This window comes from Fundulus heteroclitus, chromosome 3, assembly GCF_011125445.2.
Source record: "Fundulus heteroclitus isolate FHET01 chromosome 3, MU-UCD_Fhet_4.1, whole genome shotgun sequence".
NCBI lineage: Eukaryota > Metazoa > Chordata > Actinopteri > Cyprinodontiformes > Fundulidae > Fundulus > Fundulus heteroclitus.
In genome coordinates this window covers 42,728,962-42,748,505 of record NC_046363.1, presented here as the reverse complement: position 1 = coordinate 42,748,505, position 19,544 = coordinate 42,728,962, and the positions used below count along the sequence as shown (strand labels likewise).

Genomic DNA, 19,544 nt, shown 5'->3' with positions numbered 1-19,544 from the left:
GTTCAGCTCTGGGTTAAACTGCTCCTCCTTTCATCACACTGTTATGTCCCGCCTTAAACCACAATACTGCAACGTGATTGGCCCAAACTGTTTTTTGGTCCGGACACAAACGGTTGAAGCCGGAGCGTTACACGATGGATTCTCGTGTGTTTATGAACGCACAGATACGCCGAGGAGTCATCTTACAGGCAAGTTAACTTAATTTAGCATCTACGTGGCTGCAACAGGGACACTGCAGGATGTTCCAACAGGACGACGATCCTAAAACATGCTTCACAACTTGCTCTGGAAGTGGACAAAGGAAGCCAACGTTGTTCTTCAGGAATGGCCCAAATCTTAGCTTTATTAAATGGTAAATGGACTGAAGCTTACAGCGCTTTTCTGTTCATACAGACCTCTCCAAGCGCTTTCACACCAGTCCCACAAAAACACGTAAACCATATTGTTGGGTTTATTTATATTTGAGCCAGTTTATATAAACTTAGCACTGTGTGGATTAGAAAAAAAAACACTAAATTCAAACCTGTACTCTTATTACTCTCGGCTGCATAAAGAAAAACCTGAAATCAACTAATCTAATGCAAGTTTTTTTTGTTTTTTTTTATCTGCATTTAAACCTGTTCTCCTGTATCATGAGGCAGTCAAAAATCATTTACTGATGAACTTAGTGTCATTATTAAGGTTATGAAGGAATCCTAATTATGATTTAGTTCACAGACGGGTTAAATGGAGCAGAAATGGGGTTGAATTGCATGATTGTTCTGTTTGATTTAAAACGCTTTGTATTTCAAGAGAAGATAAGATCAGATAAGATAGAACTTTATTGATCTCACAATAGAGCGATTTACTTGTGACATCGGCTCTTATAAGCAACAGAAGGTGCACAAAGGAGGAAAAGGTGCATGAAGTATATACAGTACATCCAGATATATACAGTGGCTGAGGAAAAAAAATAATAGTAAAATGATTTCTTTCTATTTCATTGCTTATCGTGCTTTCTCCATCCTGATGTTGTGAAGAGAACCTAAGATACATACAGCATATAGAATATTAACATATTGACATCAGCCCAAAATTTCATATCGGTGCGTCCCTATAAATTAAAGCTGGATGTTCCTGATTGATCTGTTTCATACAGAGACAAACACATGTTGTCGTAAGTAAAACCAAAGCTGAGTGAGCTGCTCTCTCCAGGTTGTTGTCCACGTAACGGATGAGAACGACTGCACACCAGAGTTTCTTCACTCCATCTACACCAGAGATAACATACCTGAGAGCGTCGCACCGGGAACCTCTCTACTGCAAGGTAACACAAAACCATGGGAGGAGGGCGCCGCTCCGTGACCACACCAGTTCAACCCTTCATCCGGGTGTTGCTTTCCTTTCATTTATCCACATTTAAACTTGTTTGCTCCTGATCTTCATTATTCTTCCTCTCTCTGGCTGTTTTCTTTGTTTGCTGCGTTCGTTTTGTTGTTCCATCGTCTCTTCTTCTTCTTTCCTGGGATGCTGTTCTCCTTAGAAAGTTACTGTCTTCCTTCTTTTTCCTTCTTTCAGTTTTTAGCCTCTCCTGTCATTTATCCTCATCTCGTTCTTCTTCGCTTGTAGCCAACCGCGTCTTCTTCAGATTTCAGACATTTTTTAGTAACTCCTCTTTCCTTTTTGTCTTCTTACTCTCATCAGTTCTGGCTCGCGACTGTGACTCCGGCGTGAACTCCGACATCTCCTACTTCATTCCCAGTGCTGATTTTGACATCACGTCCGGGGGCGTGGTCAGCCCCGCCCGTCGCCTGGACTACGAGCGGCCCAATCACATTTACGAGTTTGTGGTTGTGGCCGTGGATGCGGGGGCGCCTCCCCGAACCGGGACGGCCTCGGTTCGTGTCCGCGTGGCGAACAGCAACGATGAGGCGCCGGTCTTCTCCCAAACCGTGTAAGAATCCTCCTCTGCTGTTAGTATCTTTTCAGCTTGGCCTGGATTTTACTTTGCCTCATAATAAACGCCAGCAGTCAGCCCCTCTTTGGTTTTCACTCCTTCTGCGTGTCACTCACAGTGTCAATCCGCTAATTAAGGTGATTTTATAATCAGAATTTATTATTAAACCTGTTCTAAGCCATCTGTTTTCACTTCATCTTCACCTCTTCACTCGATCCAGTCTGTTTGCTTCACGCTGTCAGGTTTTTGTGCATTTTTATGCCTTGTCAAAAAGAAAAAACAAACAAAACAAAAAAAACATGCCTTGTTTTTCATTCTCTTCACTGTGTGTTGGTCCACGAAAACAACATATTTGCAAAACACTGTATGTTTCCTCTTTATCTCTTTATCTGTGCATCAATGAAATCTGCTGAGTTTCCTTAAACAGGAAACCTTTCAATCAATCTGTCTGGAGGATTTGATGGAATGAACTTTATAAAGGGGTTTTCAGATTAGATGTGTTATGAATTGGTGCTTTTTAAATCCCTGAAAGGAAACTCAACTTCTTGAATACTTCATGCAATAGACTAAGGGTCACCAACTGGTGGCCAGCGGGCCATATCTGGCCCACCAGAGCTTTTCATCCAGACCACCGAATATTTCTAAATTGTATATATATATATATATATATATATATATATATATATATATATATATATATATATATATATATATATATATATATATATATATATATATATATATATATATCTCAAATAAAACAAACTCCCTCTGAAAGGTAGCCGAAGTACCCTAGACCTTTTGCCCCCTAGTGGCTCACTGCCGTACATGTAATGTGTGAGTGTTAAGACTGACAACATCTATATATTTATATATATATATATATATATATATATATATATATATATATATATATATATATATATATATATATATATATATATATATATTATATATATCATATTTTGTTAATTTATTTTATTTTACAAAACTATCTGGTCCTCACAACGTCTGGCCCTCGGACAAATGTAGCTGATGAGCCCTGCTATAGGCTCTTTTAATCTTGTCGCTCATTACAGTCAAGGGCTGTGTGTCCGTCTCCTCTGCAGCTATAAGACGTTCCTCAGTGAGGATGCCGGCCCTGACACGCTGGTCGCCATTGTTCACGCCAACGACCCAGACGGGGACGGCGTCTCGTACGCCATTACAGGCGGCAACGAGGACAGCAACTTCCAGCTGGATAACCAAAAAGGTGAGATTAAAGCCAGCGGTAGAAAAGAACTGCACTTGTTTTTGTGTCTCAATGCGTTAAGAACGGTTTTCAAAGTCAACAATCAAATTATTGTTTGCGCATAACTTTTTAGTGATGAAAGGGGAAAAGATATAATGCATTTTCAAATAGTGAATGGTCTGCTGCAAATATTGATTCATGAAGAAATCCGTAATGAAAACAATAAGGTGCTCAGGTTGATACCGTACATAAAGTATTTGCACTAATTCAACCAGGTCTTTCTCTTTTGTAAAAACATTGTTTATAGATATGTGCAAAAAATTATAATTTTATCTCCCTTAGAAAATATTCATACTTAAAATTGTCTTTATTGAGAGCATAGAGGAACTAAAGTCAATGTTCCCATTTTTGATGATGAAGTAACTCTGATTTTAATTTAGCTGACGTTTGAAGTTTGATGGAAACAATGTCAGGATAACGTGGACTAACATAAAAACGACTACACTGTGGTCATGGTTTGTGGAGCAGATAATGGGCATGCACACAATAAGCCTCTACATCACTGTTTCCAATAGTCTCTAGTAGGGCGGGGTGTCATCTAGGATGAGCCGATTCGATACGATTCTCAATACATAGCTCAGCTTGATTTGATTTGACTTCGATATCGATTTTTGATACTTTCAAAAAGTAATAAATATCGCTATTTATTACTTTTGTGGAGTAATAAATGCCCAAAATCATTCAATCAACAAAACCAGCTAAATATTATATTTATGTTCAATTTATTGAACACTGATATATTAACAGGAAAATTAAGTTAATTTGGTTCAATGCATTTAACGTATCACAGAAACCAAAAATGTGCCCAAACGTCTGATTTTAGGGACGGAGGCGTTTCTAAAATCCTGTCGGCCGTTCCTCAAATTCGTCTCACTTGCTCTTCCTCGCTGTGAACAGTAATGGTGCGCTGCAATATCGCCCCCTAGGGGTTGGAAGGTATATTGATACTGAAAGCCAGAATATCGATATTAAATCGTTTTTTAAAAACATTGATATTGATCTTTGTATTGATTTTTATGCACAGCCCTAGTCTCCAGGCATACCGTCTCCAGGTTGGAAAGCCTCTTGAAAGATTTTCTAACCAGAAATTCACGTTGTGTTTAAATGGGAGGTTTAATTGCAGCTAAATATCCACGTTAGTTTAGAACAAAGGACTTTGTCAGAACACATTTCTGAACACAAAAACAGTATTCAAGTTGATTTAAAAAAAAAATAATAAAGATTGCATTTCCATTTTAAAGAACAATGATGGTTCCATCATTTTTAAACATGAACGTGAGCAGTAAATGAAGTGTTTCTCTAACCCGTGGATGTTTCGGTTCTGAAGACGTTCCTGCTTTTCCAGCTCCGATGCCTCCGATGGGACAGTAATGAATGTCAACATGTTGTTTTTCAGCAGGCTCAACGCTTTGACACACAGAAACAAGGGAAACAATCACTTTTACACATGTACACACACACACACAGCAGCGGCAGCAGCATTCAGATCACTTACATTTGGACACGCACACACAGCAAAGCGGCTGTTTCCATAGTAACGAGTATTTGGGGATAAAGCATGGTAGTATTAACGAGGCCAATGTACCCCCTGGAAGACACGCTCGCCACAAATGCATAAATAAAAAAACACAAATAGACATAAATAATCAGTGCGCGCACACACACCGCTCGCTGTCCCCAATGCGCTTCACTCATTTCAATATTTGGGCTTCTATCTTTGTGAGGACCTTTTTTTTTTTCCTTTTGTGACTGAAAAGGTAAAACTTGTTTTTGTGCCAAACTAAGCCCAAAGTATGTGGAATACAACACACAGTTTCCCATTTTTTTTCCCTTCTGTGTGTCTGTCCTGTTCATCCCAGCAATGCTTTAAAGGATGCTTTTCTTTTCTTAAGCGTTCAGTAACTTTTATCAATACCTTCATAGCCACATTTCTATGCACAGCTGTCAGTGTATACCTTCCTGCAGCATGCATACTCTGCAGGAACAGTAGTTTTGGACCATTTTGAGAACTATAAGCTGAAATTAAATTGTTTTACGATGACGGTCAGCCTCTTTTTATCTGGATTTTTGGATGTTTAAGCTTTACAAACACCAAGCAAAGCTACAAGGAGAAGTGTGAAGCTTTCATACTCAATATTTAATACTAGTCAACAATGCTAATTATCCCTAACTGTACCTGTTATTGTGGACACCTCTTTGCTGGTGAACAAATTAGCAAATACAAAATTAAAAAAGATTTACAATCAATCAAAATGTTGAATCGAGTCAAGTTAGACTGGGTGTTGGGATTCTCCCCTTCAAGCTGCTCTGATCATTCGGGGCATTCACAGAGAACATCCTCAGATATCTGGAAATTGAGATTGATTCTCTTCTTCCCTGGTGACTGGAGGAGGGAGATTTGCCCTGATTCCCACAGAGTAATCCGATCTCAATAGATCGGTAGCTGGCGCGATCCGACGGTGCGCTTGGTTTGTACTTGGGAGTCGAAATGTTTGGAGCTGTGAGATTTTACAAAAAGATAAAGCCGCCCCGGAAGCTGGACTTATTTATTCTGAGTTCAATTTCAGGACGGATACGGCACATAATAAAGCACAGTAAAACCTACTGGAAGCGAAAAATCATTTATGTCACTAAACCAGTGTTTACACCAAGAGAATTGACCAATCCAAAGTCAAATTCCTCCTATGTGTGCACACACCTGGCAAATAAAGCTGATTCTGATTATTGCACATCTACTTTGGATCAAGGGCCTGACTCGCTTTCCAAATGAGAGAGAGGTGGATGAAAAGAAAAGAAGTATGTTGTTAAATGTGTGGATATGTTGCGCCGCTCACAGTAGTTTGCACCACTTCTGTTTTCTAACCAGAAAGGACTCATCTTGGGTGAGATGTCACGCCCAGATCTGAATTCTGACTTCTGAGGCAGAAAAGCAGCGTCTTGTGCTGTCTTTTTTATTTTTTTTTACCATTACTAACCAGGTTTTGTAGGCAGGGAGCTGTTGGCATCATAACAATAAAGATCTATGGGGCTTGCAGGGAAAACAAAAATGTTCAGGTAGTCAGAGCTGGCCCAAAGCAAAACGAGGCCCTAGGCAAAATTTAATCTGAGCTCCCGCCTCTCTTTAGACGCACACTGGCGATGTGCTAGCCGATAGCAACTTGTTTTCTTGTTTTCCTTTAAATTACATCAGTCCCTTTCACCCACCATGTCTCTCTTGCACGACGTCCTTTCCCTTCGTCCCAGGACGGCTTCTTTTTCTTCAGGTTGGCTGGAATAGAAGCAGCCAGAACTGATAAACATGCACCGGGGGTTCACCTGGTGGTACGTTTGGGTCGCTCAGATGGCACGTTCTCGTTGAAGCAAGGGACTTCTGACACGTCTCTAGCTTTTCCACAAGAGAAAAACCCTCTGTCTCCTGGATTTCCATATCATGTCAAAGAAAGCATCAAATCCACAGCCAACACTTACTTTACTGAAGTGTCTGTTGGGTTAGATTTCAACAGCCGCCTTATCTAACCTTCTTAACATGGGAGACTCTCCCACAGACTGAAGGTAAAAGATCTGTTTAAGTCTATCAACATTAACAACAGCGCATGCAAACGTGAAAATTGTCATGGCAAATAACTATTATGGCACAAAGGATTTAAAAAAAAGATTTTCAATTCAAAATCCTTGACATTAAATAAAACATTTAGATAATTTACTGCTCTAACTAGTCTTGAAAGTAATGAGCTGCAAAAAAAGAGTCATCTGTGTCTTCATGGTAGGGCTGGACGATATAGAAAAAAAATCGATAAACTAGAAATCATATTAATCGATATCGATAATTATGAACAAATTCAAAAGCTATATTTTAGGGGCAGCCCTGGCCATTTTATGCTGTTGCTTAGCAACCTGTTTTTAGATACAGAACACACAAACACTGAATTCAACCAACTTTTAACAAAACTACAAGTATTTAAAAAATTAAAAAGAACGTGTGCTCTCTGAACTCTCTGAAGGGGGCGGAGCTTGGTCCCTGGGTCTGCGTTCTGATTGGTTTGGAGGATGTAACGACTGTAATATTAACCTACAAGGCCAGAATGCAGAAGGAAAGAAAACTGTTATTCTATTGAACTTTCGTCTATATACATCTATCGATCGATATATATATATATATATATATATATATATATATATATATATGCCGTTATTGAATTATTGTCCAGCCCTGCTTCATGGTCTTAGTCTATAAATTCAAAGTTGTAAAACTGTTTAGCTGGAAGATGCTGCAGGTGATGCTGTGCCTGACTTCGAGGGATCCTGTTGCGCTTCACTCATCAGGGTTTTTCTTTTGGTCAGCAGCGGTTTGGGCCCTGCATCTCTCCCATGGAGGACATTTCTGCCGCGTCTCTTTCTTCCTGTTGAATTATGAGCTCTAAACTTGAAAATTGAAGTCTGCAGTGCTTTAGATTGTAGAATTAACGGAAACCCATGGATAAGTGTCCAAACGTTTTCATAAAAACTGAGCTAAAGTCCGGTCGGGTGCGATTTAAAGCCTGTTTGTGGTTGCCTTGACCTGGATGACTGAGAACCTGCATATAACTTTCTTTTTTTTTTAGCTGAGTCCCAGTTTTGGGGGCCGGCTCTTTGATGTAGCCAAGCGTGCGCTGCTCCACTGTTCTCATGCATCCATGCACAAAAATAAATAGACGTGAACATTTGCACATAAATGATATATTAACACTGTTTTTCACACGCACTCAGACACACCTACCCACACACAGGTACGCACTCATCTGCAGCCGCGCAGCAGATGGCCTTTGGCTTGCTCGGATGTTCTGCTTTGTCACTTCAAAGCGCTGTGAAGTATTTTCATGTAGATGCGATCGCGCCCTCTCAGCCTCCGTGTCTATGTTCCTGCTGCTACCAAAGCTGCTTGTTTGTTTGTTTGCACTGCTTCTCTGTTATGTTAATGCTGCAGCGATTGTTTAAAAAAAAAAAATGACATTTGTTTTACACCTGAGTTGCAATAATGGGAGGGTTTTTCACATGCTGTTGCTTCAGTTGACAGTCGCCGCTGTTGTTGACCCGCGGAGCAGGAAACATCACAGCGGCGCTTTTCATCTCCGGTGTTTTTAAAACTCAACACGTCTGCTGTTATTTATACTCACCGACATGATTTTCAGTGTAGATGCTTTGGCTGAGAACCAACCACAGCAAACACTTGGGGAAAAAACTGAAAGTTGATACAAACATTATTTTTTTGTTCCCTTTTTATGAGCTGAATGACGGTAACCTGGGCGCTGTGCAAAAAGGGAGCTAAAAGTAAAGAAATTACTTGAAATTCATCTATTTGTCCTTGATTTGGACAGGTAAATAAGATTATTTGCCGATGGAATGAGTATTTGCACCCCTAAAAAAGGATAATTAGGTCTACTACACTTGAAATAAGATGATGGAGATAAGCTGTTCCTATTTTAAATGCAAATAACATTCCATTGGCAAATCATTTAAACTTGCCTGCTCAAGTCATGGATAAATACACTAATTTCAAGACAGTTTTTCTTGCTTTTAGTTCCCTTTTTGCACTCTGCTTTCTGTGTACTAAAAGATAAAAAAAAAAAAAAAACTTTCCTCTAGAGTAGTTTATGTAGTGAGAAATGAGCAAAGTAGTCTGGCACAAGAACCGATCCTCTGATGCTCCCAAACGGGGTTTATTTAGCAAGAAACTTGGAAGTTTCAATGCAAAAATGCCAAAAATAAGTAAAGCAAGATAAGTCCCTAATTAAATTATAAGGAATATTTGTCATTAGTATCACAGTAAACGGTGACACCAGCTACCTTCGGTGTCTTTTTGTCATGTTTAGTTTTTAAGATGCATGCAGGAGGCAGGAGGAATATTGAATTGGAAGTTTATTAAAGAAAAAAAAAGGATTTACAGAAAAACAGCAGGAAGCATGGACCGATACGGCGATAAAACCAAACATGGATGATGGCAACAGACAGGTCTGTCAGGAAATGAAAGAACCTGCGGATTTTAAACAGGCAGGGAGTGAAACTTCAGTTAAACCCCAAACTATTCAGAACCCTGGCAGACTTTTGTTATATTTTGATGTCACCAATGAGTTTCTTTGACTGGATCACGGCTGATGGTCCAGAGCTGTCTGATCATTTCTACCAAGAGATCTTCTAAATTTAACCTGTCATGAAACATAAATGGTGTAAAAACGAAACATCAGGATGTCATTTTGAACTGTTCTGTTTGAGCTGCTGTTTTTCAACTAGAGTAAAAGGAGAAATTAGTCAAAGTATCATTAAGGTCTTTTAAAGGGGAGAGGTTGGTACTGGCAATGAGGTGAAAACCTGAAACTATTGCGAGTTCTGACCCAGATGGACTGCTGCTCGCTCTGACGCAGGCTCTGATCCTCATATGTCAGCAAACTATCTGCATAATGACAATTGATCATTTGTGACGTCAGCTAACTATCTGAAATTACAGCAGAGATCAAGATTTTATAACCAGTCATTGTAGTTTTATATTACGTCATCCGTTGTGTAAAACGTGTCGGCACGGACAGATCGGGGCTCTTCTCCTGAGATACCAGCGTGTGTGTTGAGTTTATAAGGGCTAGAAGTTGGGATTGGTTCTCACACAAAAGAATCTGTAATCTGTTTTTCAGACCCTCGTTGTTTGTGGGATTATAAACCGGTACATCCAGAGAGCGCTGAACAAAAGATTTACCCAGTTTATCTTAAATTTACACCTGAAAAAAAAGGTTTCTCCTGTGAAGCCGGCTATGCCTATAGTAATAGCCATCTGTACATATATTCATAGTACATGTAAACTCTGTTATAATAACAATCATCTGTATAATATTCTATTGTACATATCTGTAAAACTCTATTCATAGTAATATCCACCTGTATATTATATTCGGTACATATCCAGCTGTAAATTTAGTTCACAATACTAGTTCTCTATATATTATACTCATAGGACAAATCTATCAGTAAAATTCTGTTTATAATAGTATCCATCTCTATATTTATTCAGTAAAAATCCATGTCCTGTACTTATGGAACCATTATTTATCCTGCACTTGCTGCTATTGCACTTCTGGTTAGACCTAAACTGCATTTCGTTGCCTTGTACCTGTACCTGTGTAATGACAATAAAGTTGAATCTAATCTAGTCTAATCTAAAAAAAAAAGAAGAAGAAATCTGTTATGTAATGCTGAGATAAAATCATTCAGACATAAGTTGTGTAGTTACTGACTGCCAGGGTGTTTCCAGGCATCATCAAGCTGAGGCGGAGCCCACCGCCCAGACTCCGGGGTCCGCAGTACGTCCTCAACATCACCGCCACGGACGACAACGCGTCCGGCGGTCCCTATCCGCTCAGCAGCGCCGCACAGGTCATCGTTGGGATCAACGACATCAACAACAACAAGCCCATGTTCGACGAGGTGCCGTGTTTTACCCCAGATTGTGAGTATAAACGCGCGCGCTGCCTTTTTCATCCGCCTCACTGTGACGTCTGCGCTCTCAGTGTCAGAACTACAACGCAGCCGTTCTGGAGAACCAGCCGCCGGGGACGTTCGTGCTGCGCGTGGAGGCCCACGACGGAGACATGGGGGTCAACGGAGAGGTCAAATATGGCATCATGCACAGAGACGGTGTGTCGTCTGGCTTTGACATTGATCCGGACACAGGTGACACAACCAGTCCTCCGGTATTTACTAGTGTTGCACCGATGCCATTTTTTGGCCCCGATACCGATACCCGATACCATCTGTTTGAAATTGATGTGTATATATATATATATATATATATATATATATATATATATATATATATATATATATATATATATATATATATATGAATAACTGCATACTACTTAGGGTAGTATAACTTTTTATTGCCTATCTGGAATGGGTGACTATAGTTGAATAAACTTTTGGCTCTCAAAGGCCAAAATAGTGCAATTATTATATATAACATGTATAATAGTAGTGCAGCAGTAAGACAGTAAATAATCTCTTTTAAACCCTGAGTTTTGGCTCTCAAAAGTTCAAAATAGTGCAACTTTCATGAACTTATATAACACGTATAATACTAGTGGGGAGAGAGAAGGCTGCGTTCAAGTGACATACAAACATCAAAATGGTATCGGTGCCTATTTGTTGGTACTCGCCGATACCGATACCAACATTTTAGTGCTGGATCAGAGCCCAGTCCGATACTGGTATCAGTATCGATGCAACACTAGTATTTACTATAAAATACAGCCGTTGCTTGTTTTCACCAGACATAAAATGGTTAATAAAGCTGACTGTTTTGTGTTTTCGCGTCTTTTTAGGAGTGATCAGCACGGCGGCGAGCTTTGACAGGGAGCGCCAGCGGGAATTCACGCTCTCTGTGACGGCCACCGATCAGGCGGAGGAGCCGCTGATCGGGATCTGCCAGATCACGGTGCTGATCCTGGATCAGAACGACAACGACCCCAAGTTTGAGAACAGCCGTTACCAGTGTGAGTACCGCCGCTGAGACCGTGCACCACTGGGAGAACGTCCGCAGGGGCCGCCATGAGCTGGAGGACGTGTGGATCTAACGTCCGCTTCCAGCTCAGCTCTAAACTTCCTTCATCTTGTAGTTTGTGGGGAAACAGGTGAAGAGAAAACGATGTCAACTAATCTGCAGAGGTGTGGACTTTGACTCCAGTCAGACTTGAGTCACAGATTTGATGACATGTCTTGGGCTTCAGCACCTTTACTTGAAATTACTTGTTGCTCTCATTTAAAGTCCAAAATTGGGTCTTGGCTTGTAGACATTCTTTCCCAGATGTCTACAAGCCAAGCATCAGGCACCTTCCATCGCAGGCCTGAAAGCATCCAAAAATCTAAATTAAACGATTATAGAAAGTGTTTACTTAGATGCTTTGTGACATTTAAACACTTTGTGTGTGTGTGGTTCCAGGGATGATCCTTTATGACATGTTAATGACTTCCAATTTAAATCCTAGGACTTGTTATTCTTGACTCGTGACTCAACCGAACCATAAGGACCCGAGACTTACTTGTGACTCGGTCCCACCTCTGCTAATCTGCATCTATGTAATCCTGGAAAGCTCTTAAGACTGATGAAATATTTGCAGCAGGCCCTCACGGATCTGTGTTTGTTTACTATCTGTGCAAATATGTGTTTTGATAAGCGTCTTGTCAGAAGTTTCCCCGCGTCCGATTACAGAAACGCACAGAGTGGCTCATTAACTATTTACGAGGCAGATTTAAATGTTTCTGGGACATGAATTTATTTACCGCTGGTTGCGTGTGTGTGTTTGCAGAGGGGCTCTTCTGCCAGAGAGCACTTTTATTTAGTCGGCTTATTATTCATCTTCTGGTCTTTATACACATACGACGCTGTGCAAAGGTTCTGGGCTTTAAGGCCGGCGTGATAAGCAGCTTGTGTGTGTTTTTATTTTTTTTTTCTCCTTACTTTCTATTAGCTGTAACATATTCACCGCTTTCTCTTTTTTTTTCTGCAGAGAAGTGTGTTTACTGTGAAGCTAACAGTGTCCTCTGGCAGCAGAAACAACTTGCAGAGGTTTCTGAACATGAAAGCAATTTAAATTTAGCAGAGAAGTAAAGAACTCACACACTTGCACAAAGTTTGCGGTCTATATTAACAATGAGGAAGTAGCTGAATCAAGCTACGATGGAGTTATATTGAATGTTGGCTGCAACTGTGGCTCAGAAGGCAGAAGATGAATCCAAAGGTTGCGGGTTTGATTCCAGCGCCCTCCGGCTAGTTATTGTTGTACCCCTCTGCGAGGCTTTCATCCAAATGTTCCCTCCTGATCAGCGTACTGATGGCTCTAGTGCAGTGACTCTAAATCCTTGTCCTGCTTTATGTTAACATCTGTTGGTGGTACAGATGTGCCTACAGATTATTTGGTTATACTGCTATTTGTTTAAATATTACATCATTTTATGAACAAAATTTGACTTGATCATCACAGTCTAAGCTGCTTCTTACAGTGAAGGCTTGAAGACTTTTGTTTCTTTGATACTCTTTAGATTTAACAGGATCTGAGGAGATTTTTTTTTATTATTATTATTATTCTAATGCGTTCCCTGAGATTCCCAAGTATGGAGAGTAAATTATTATCGACGCGATGCTTGGAAAGCAGTATTTCAGGGAGAAAACGCAGCAGCCGACCTCCTTTCCTCTCGTTGTTTTTGTCGTCTGATCCGCGCTGACACGCGCCGCAGTCAGCAGGATTTGAGGTTATGTTCATAAATATAAAAATGCACGTGTTGACTTTGTGGCGTGAGACCCAGAAATGACAAAATGAGGTGACACCGTGCTGACAATGCTCCAATGCTGTTGCTATAATGGCGGCTCACAATCATACAATGTGACGGTACACTTTGTTCAGGCAAATTCAATAAAATCCGTTCTGCACGGTGGAGGGAGAACAGAGTGGAGCAGGGCCGTGAGGGGTGGATCCCTTAAAATACCAGGACTAAATGTAGAAACATAGAACAAAAGTTCTGAAATAAAAAGCTATCTGTTCTCTCATAAAAGGTGTCTAACTAATTTTCCAGCACTCCCATTTCATTTGGGGTAATTATTTTGTCTAAATTTTAGCAAAGAAGAAGTTTACTGATTCCTCCCCTCAGGGTTGCAGTCTGACGTTGATGAACAAACCTTGTGTTAGTGAAGAACTGAGGTCTGTGTGTTCCTGGTGAGAGTGATAGGCGCAGCAAAATAACATTCAGTCATATTTTCAATAAATAATAATTTCATCAGGCTGGAGGAAAAAAGGCGGATTGTTAGGCTACCCTGAGCTATCTCTGACATCATCAGGGGAGGCAGATCATCCTCTATTACCATCATAGAAAGTACTCCTGGGTCAATGTGAGCTTCTGTGCTTTCTGTGTCTCTGCTCTGTCTTCTCTAACATAGAAAGTACTCCTGGGTCAATGTGAGCTTCTGTGCTTTCTGTGTCTCTGCTCTGTCTTTTCTAAGCCCCAGTGGGTGGAGGCAGATGAGCGTTCACACTGAGCCTGGTTCTGGTTCTGCTGGAGGTTCTCCTCCCTGTTAAAGGGGAGTTTTCCTCTCCACTGTCGCTTCATGCATGCTCAGTATGAGGGATTGCTGCAAAGCCATCAGCAATACAGACGACTGTCCACTGTGGCTCTACGCTCTTTCAGGAGGAGTGAATGCTGCTTGGAGAGACTTGATGCAACCTGCTGGGTTTCCTTAGAGAGGAAACTTTCTCACCAACCTGGAGGATCTGATGGAATCTGACTTTGTGTCATGAATTGGTGCTATATAAATAAAATTTAATTTAATTGGATTGGATAAAGGCCCAAGAGTTCATCAACTGCCATCGACTACATCCAGTGTCCATCTGGTGCTTTGATTTCTTCTTTCTGTGTGTGATGGCAAAATCTTTTTCCCCTTTCAGACTTCCTCAGAGAGGACACTCCAGTTGGAACCAGTTTTTTACGGGCGGCAGCGCACGACGACGACCAGGGCAGCAACGCCGCCATTACCTACTCACTGTCCAACCAGAAGCCAGCTTACCTGCACATCAACCCCAACACTGGCTGGATTTATGTCAACCACCCCATCTCACAGGTCAGAAACGCAGCAGGAGTCCTCCACTCCAAAGTTAGCCCACCTTCTGAACCAGTTTGCCTTTCAGCAAACCAGAGAGGCGTGAGAGAACAGCAGTAATGATGTAGTCTCACATTACCAACGTTCAAGTATTCACGCCAATTGAGCTGTCCCACAATGTGCCATGGTACAACCACAAACTTCACTGGGTTGTGTTGCAATTATGTGAATAAAACAATAAGGGCATAATAGTTAATTGCATAGAAAATAAGAGGGTTAAAATACTTTTATGGAAAAAATCAAAAGGGGTTTTGCTCAAGGATTTACTCTAAATCTATTTATACTTACATCTAAATAGATTTACATTGCTGTTAGTAAATAGAGTCCACCTGTGGCCAATTTAATCTGAGTATAACTCCAGTGCTTCTGACGAGGCCTGAACGTTAGAAAACAAATTAGCATTTTAATTTTCTTCGTAAAGTGCTTTAATACAACCACAGCTGACACAAGGTGCTGCTCATAGCTGCAAACTGTAGACCAATATGTGCATTAAAGGAAGAAAGAAATACAAACATGACGTAAGATCAATAAAAGAAAAAAACATGATAAAAACAATAAAAACAATCAAAGTCAAAATAATTATCATGGAAGCTTAAGGCAGAAGGATGAAAATGGGTTTTAAGGCAAGTGAAGGAGGCTTTGTGGTGTGCAGGGGGGTTAAAACAGGTTAAAACAAAGGAAACATGAATGATATCCAGGCACATGAATACTTTTAAAACTGAATTTCCCCCTTTAAATTAGGGCATCTACCTGCAGGTTAATGAAACTTAAACTCTTGGCGTCACTAATCTGCATTTTTAAATGTTCTTGTTTGCAGCACTTTGACATTTTGCGTATTATTGTTTTAAAATCTTTACCTGAAACACTAATATGACTTCTTTTTACCTTCTTACAGACGTCAAGGATCAACCAGCAGATCCTGGCCTCAGACGGAGGAAACCGCAGCAGCTCTGTGGAGCTGACCGTCATCATCACCAACGTTCACAACCAGCCGCCTCACTGGGAGCAGCCAGAATACTGGGTCACCGTGCCGGAAAACACCGTCCGGGATGCCAAGATAGTGGTGAGTCAGCCGTCACAAAGCTGAGTTCAGATTCAGATTAAAGCAGAAAAACTGATATTACTGCAAATATTACTTCACATCATCACTGGGTAATACATGATTTAGTGAGCATTGGTGAGAAAACAATGTGTGGGCCTTCATTTATCGAGGCTGTGCAGAAAAATAGCCGCATGGCAATAATGGTTTATGCAACTCAGGATTTATCTAGAAACGCATCACCTGCAGATACCGAGTTTTGATATAAGTTCTAATTATTGCCAGTATATTAATGTGAAACTGTATTTTCCATCACATTTACTTAGACTACACAGATAAGTGTATTCAACATATATAATGACACTTTTAATGCAAAGAAATTAGAACACAACCACTTTTTTTCATTTATGAACACACATCCTGGTCTTTCCTGTCCCCTAAAAAAGCTCTTGAATTTAACTTACCCTCGATGACTTGGCTTGTGTACAAACCCCTGAAATCGCTAACATGAAACTTTTAGCTTCTGAAGTATGGTAAATAGTAAATGGCCTGCACTCAGGGCCGTTAAACCGACTTAACCAACTGAATTCAATTATCTGGAGTGTTGACCCAATACTTCTGCCAAAGTGTTTGACGTCGCTCTGTTAAGAAGTATATTTTTATGGTAACTGTGTTTCCATCTAATCCTTAAAAGCCAGATATTTCTTGTTTTGGTGTTTTCTGCAGAACTTTAAACACAATGTGTGAGCACAGTGCGGAATAGATGAGAATAGATTAAAAACGCTGTAAACGGGGATGACATTGCATTGCCTATTGACATATAGCCTCTTTTCCACTGTTCCTTTCGTATTAAAGGTAGTTTATTACATCCTACCTGTGTCCACGAAGCTCTCAGGTTCATTAACATCATGTCGAGTCCCCTGAGTAAGAGGGGCAAGACTAATATGTGTTTACTTGCACTTTGAGACGTGTTTTAAAAGTTGTTTTGTGAGTCGTGTCAGATTTTCAGCTCCTTCGTTAATATTTGCTGTGACTTCTTCAAAAGGATCCAAACGATCCCAGTCTTCCCCAAACGTTGCTGATCAGGAAACGACCACTTGTGCCGGTCGGGGTCCTGAAACGTCACGCTTTGCGGGTGGAAACGTGTAAAACGACGGGAATATTTGAACCCGGTTGTTCTCCTGCAGCAGCGAAAACGGCTCCCTTTCATTTCCATCCCTCCTTTTGCCTCTGCAGAGCGCCCCGAGGAGACTGGAGACACGCTTTCTTCCTCTTCACCCTGCTCTCCTCCCTCTTCCCCTCATCCGTCCTCCCCTCCTCCTCCCTGTCTCTGTGTCAGCACGTTTAGCCGAGCTCCGCCAAACATTTTATTTTTTATTTTTTGCAGAGTAAACAACAAACCCGCCCCAAGTCTGTCTCACCTGGCTCACACGCGTACTGCTTGTAGACCTCAAGGGTTTCTTTTCCCCCCCCTCTTTTGATCCCTCCATCCTAATTTGCTCTCTTCTCCTAAGCCTCTACTTTAGAAGGTGGAGGAGTTTTTCACCCTCCAGCTGCTCGATTTCATGGAGGTTAGTCAGTTTTCAAATAGTCTTTGGGGCGTGTATCAGTGTGCGATGAACTGTGTGGGTTTCTGTCCTCCTTGTAGAATTTTTTTTTTTTTCCTCTGAAAGTCCTGAAAAATGCTGCTGGCGACGGGAGGTTGCTCCACCAACCCGCTCCATCTGTCAGCGATGATTGAGGAGCAGGGGGAAATTACACCTGCTGTCGGAGCATCACAATGGACTCTCGTCGCCTCCGAAAAACAGACGTTTAATTATTGTGTTTAACCTGACAGAGACGGCGTGAGGGAGGCAGGAGGGAGGGACGCACAGAAAAGGTAGCGGGAGGAGGGGGCGTCGAATGCAGGTGAACAAAACCAGACCCAAACGCTGTTCATTTCCATCTTTTGACTGGGTTTGTTGAAAGCATGAGAAATATAGAAGAATATAAAAAAAAATAATTCAGAAAACTACTATTTTAGGGATGATTGAAGAGTAATTAAATAACCAAAAACATATCACTCTAATGCAAAGATACCCAATCAAGTCTTGATATACTCTAACTTCAGATAAGATAAGATCATACTTTATCGTCCCTTAAGGGAAATTCGTTGTGGGCGGAGGCAGACGGATAACGACGAAAATAAGACGGTCGTACTAAAGCATGGCATCGATGCATGGGGCAGTGAGATTGTGCAAAAAGATTGTGAATAAATAGGATTTATCCCATCGCACAACACGTTCAGAAACACTGCAAACGCCAAAACAAGCGTTTAAACCCAACAACATAATCAGATAAAATAAAAAGTAATTTAAAGGTGAAACACCGAAATAGAATAGACCGGAAACTAGCCCCTGCCACCATGTAACCAGATGAGTGGTCAGGATTTATTAAATAGTTGGGAGAAAGGGTCATTTAAAGCGGTTGCTCTTGCAGTGAGTAACTCTGCAGTTTACCTGAGAGTAGTAGCTCGTATTCTGGGAACGTGGGACGGTTCCTGCCAGATCTGTTTAGCCTGTTTGATTTCTAAGCCCTCATAAACAGACTGCAAGGCCAGAGGCTGACAATGGTTATCATCGATGTTCTCACTTCGTTTGCAAGTCTGGATTTAGCCTTCAGAGTGAACGAGCCGAATTATACTGCATCATTAAAAATCTATCTGATGTTAGAGCTACCAGCAGGCTAGGTCTGCATTAAAAATGTGATCTTTGTGCCAGTCTGGAGCACAGGTGGTCACCATCAGCGATCCAGCCCAAAATGTTGCACATAATCATGCCAAGGTGTTTAAAGCTATGCACCACTGTTTGTAAATGATCATATGGTCGTGGGCTCCTGTGGGATCAGATATCAATTATCTGTTCTTACTGGCATTCTGCATAAGGTGGTGATCATTACACCAGTTTTTGAAAGTTGCATCCTCCCAGTGATACACAGGAGGGCCGTCATCAATGTATAGCAGGCTTAAAATAATAGTATCATCTGAGAATGTCATGATATAATTATTGGGCTGCATGCTTCTACATTCATTAGTGTACAAAGTTAAAGAGAAAGCAACACTTCTCAGTTGGCTGACGTCTCACCACACGTCGCCCACTCGGCCACATCTGTCCAAAGGACCAGAAAACTTGTTCTGTAGGTTATTCTGACGTGACTTGTTGGTTTGAACCCTTTACTTTTGTTTTACTTTTTCTAAGCGTACTTTTGTTAACCTCAGTGTTTAAGATCAAACAGAGGCCAGTGAAGTTGAAGAAAAGTGTTTTGGTTTTCTTATATTTTGCAGATTTACTAAGCATCGCACGGTCTGATCTTTAGGTGATTTTGCTGGGATGTCTACACCAGGAAAATGTTAGTTGACATACTGGAATCTTTTTCCACATTGGACCAGTTTTTCTCTCTGTGTAAAGATTGGATCTAAATAGACATGAAATGGCCTCATTATTCTTCTAAGATTGTCTCTCTAAAGTCATTGCTGGTGTCTTTTGGTGGCGTTGTGTTGGCGAACATCTGTATTCTCTAAAGCAGCAAATCACCAAACGTCCTGCTTATATAGAGCTTAAAGTCTCGC

The 19,544-nt window shown here is 40.9% G+C and overlaps 1 protein-coding gene across 1 annotated transcript in view; it reads left to right on the top strand.

Moving 5' to 3' along the window:
• Nucleotides 1–19,544, top strand: part of si:dkey-22o22.2 (neural-cadherin) — a 167,872-nt gene that overhangs the window by 85,992 nt on the left and 62,336 nt on the right. Inside the window, exons 5-12 of the mRNA XM_012876676.3 lie at nt 1,195–1,306; nt 1,684–1,933; nt 3,046–3,188; nt 10,504–10,676; nt 10,760–10,922; nt 11,573–11,743; nt 14,687–14,859; nt 15,794–15,961. Of these exons, the coding sequence (XP_012732130.2) occupies nt 1,195–1,306; nt 1,684–1,933; nt 3,046–3,188; nt 10,504–10,676; nt 10,760–10,922; nt 11,573–11,743; nt 14,687–14,859; nt 15,794–15,961 (1,353 nt within the window). The remainder of the gene's footprint in view (nt 1–1,194; nt 1,307–1,683; nt 1,934–3,045; nt 3,189–10,503; nt 10,677–10,759; nt 10,923–11,572; nt 11,744–14,686; nt 14,860–15,793; nt 15,962–19,544) is intronic.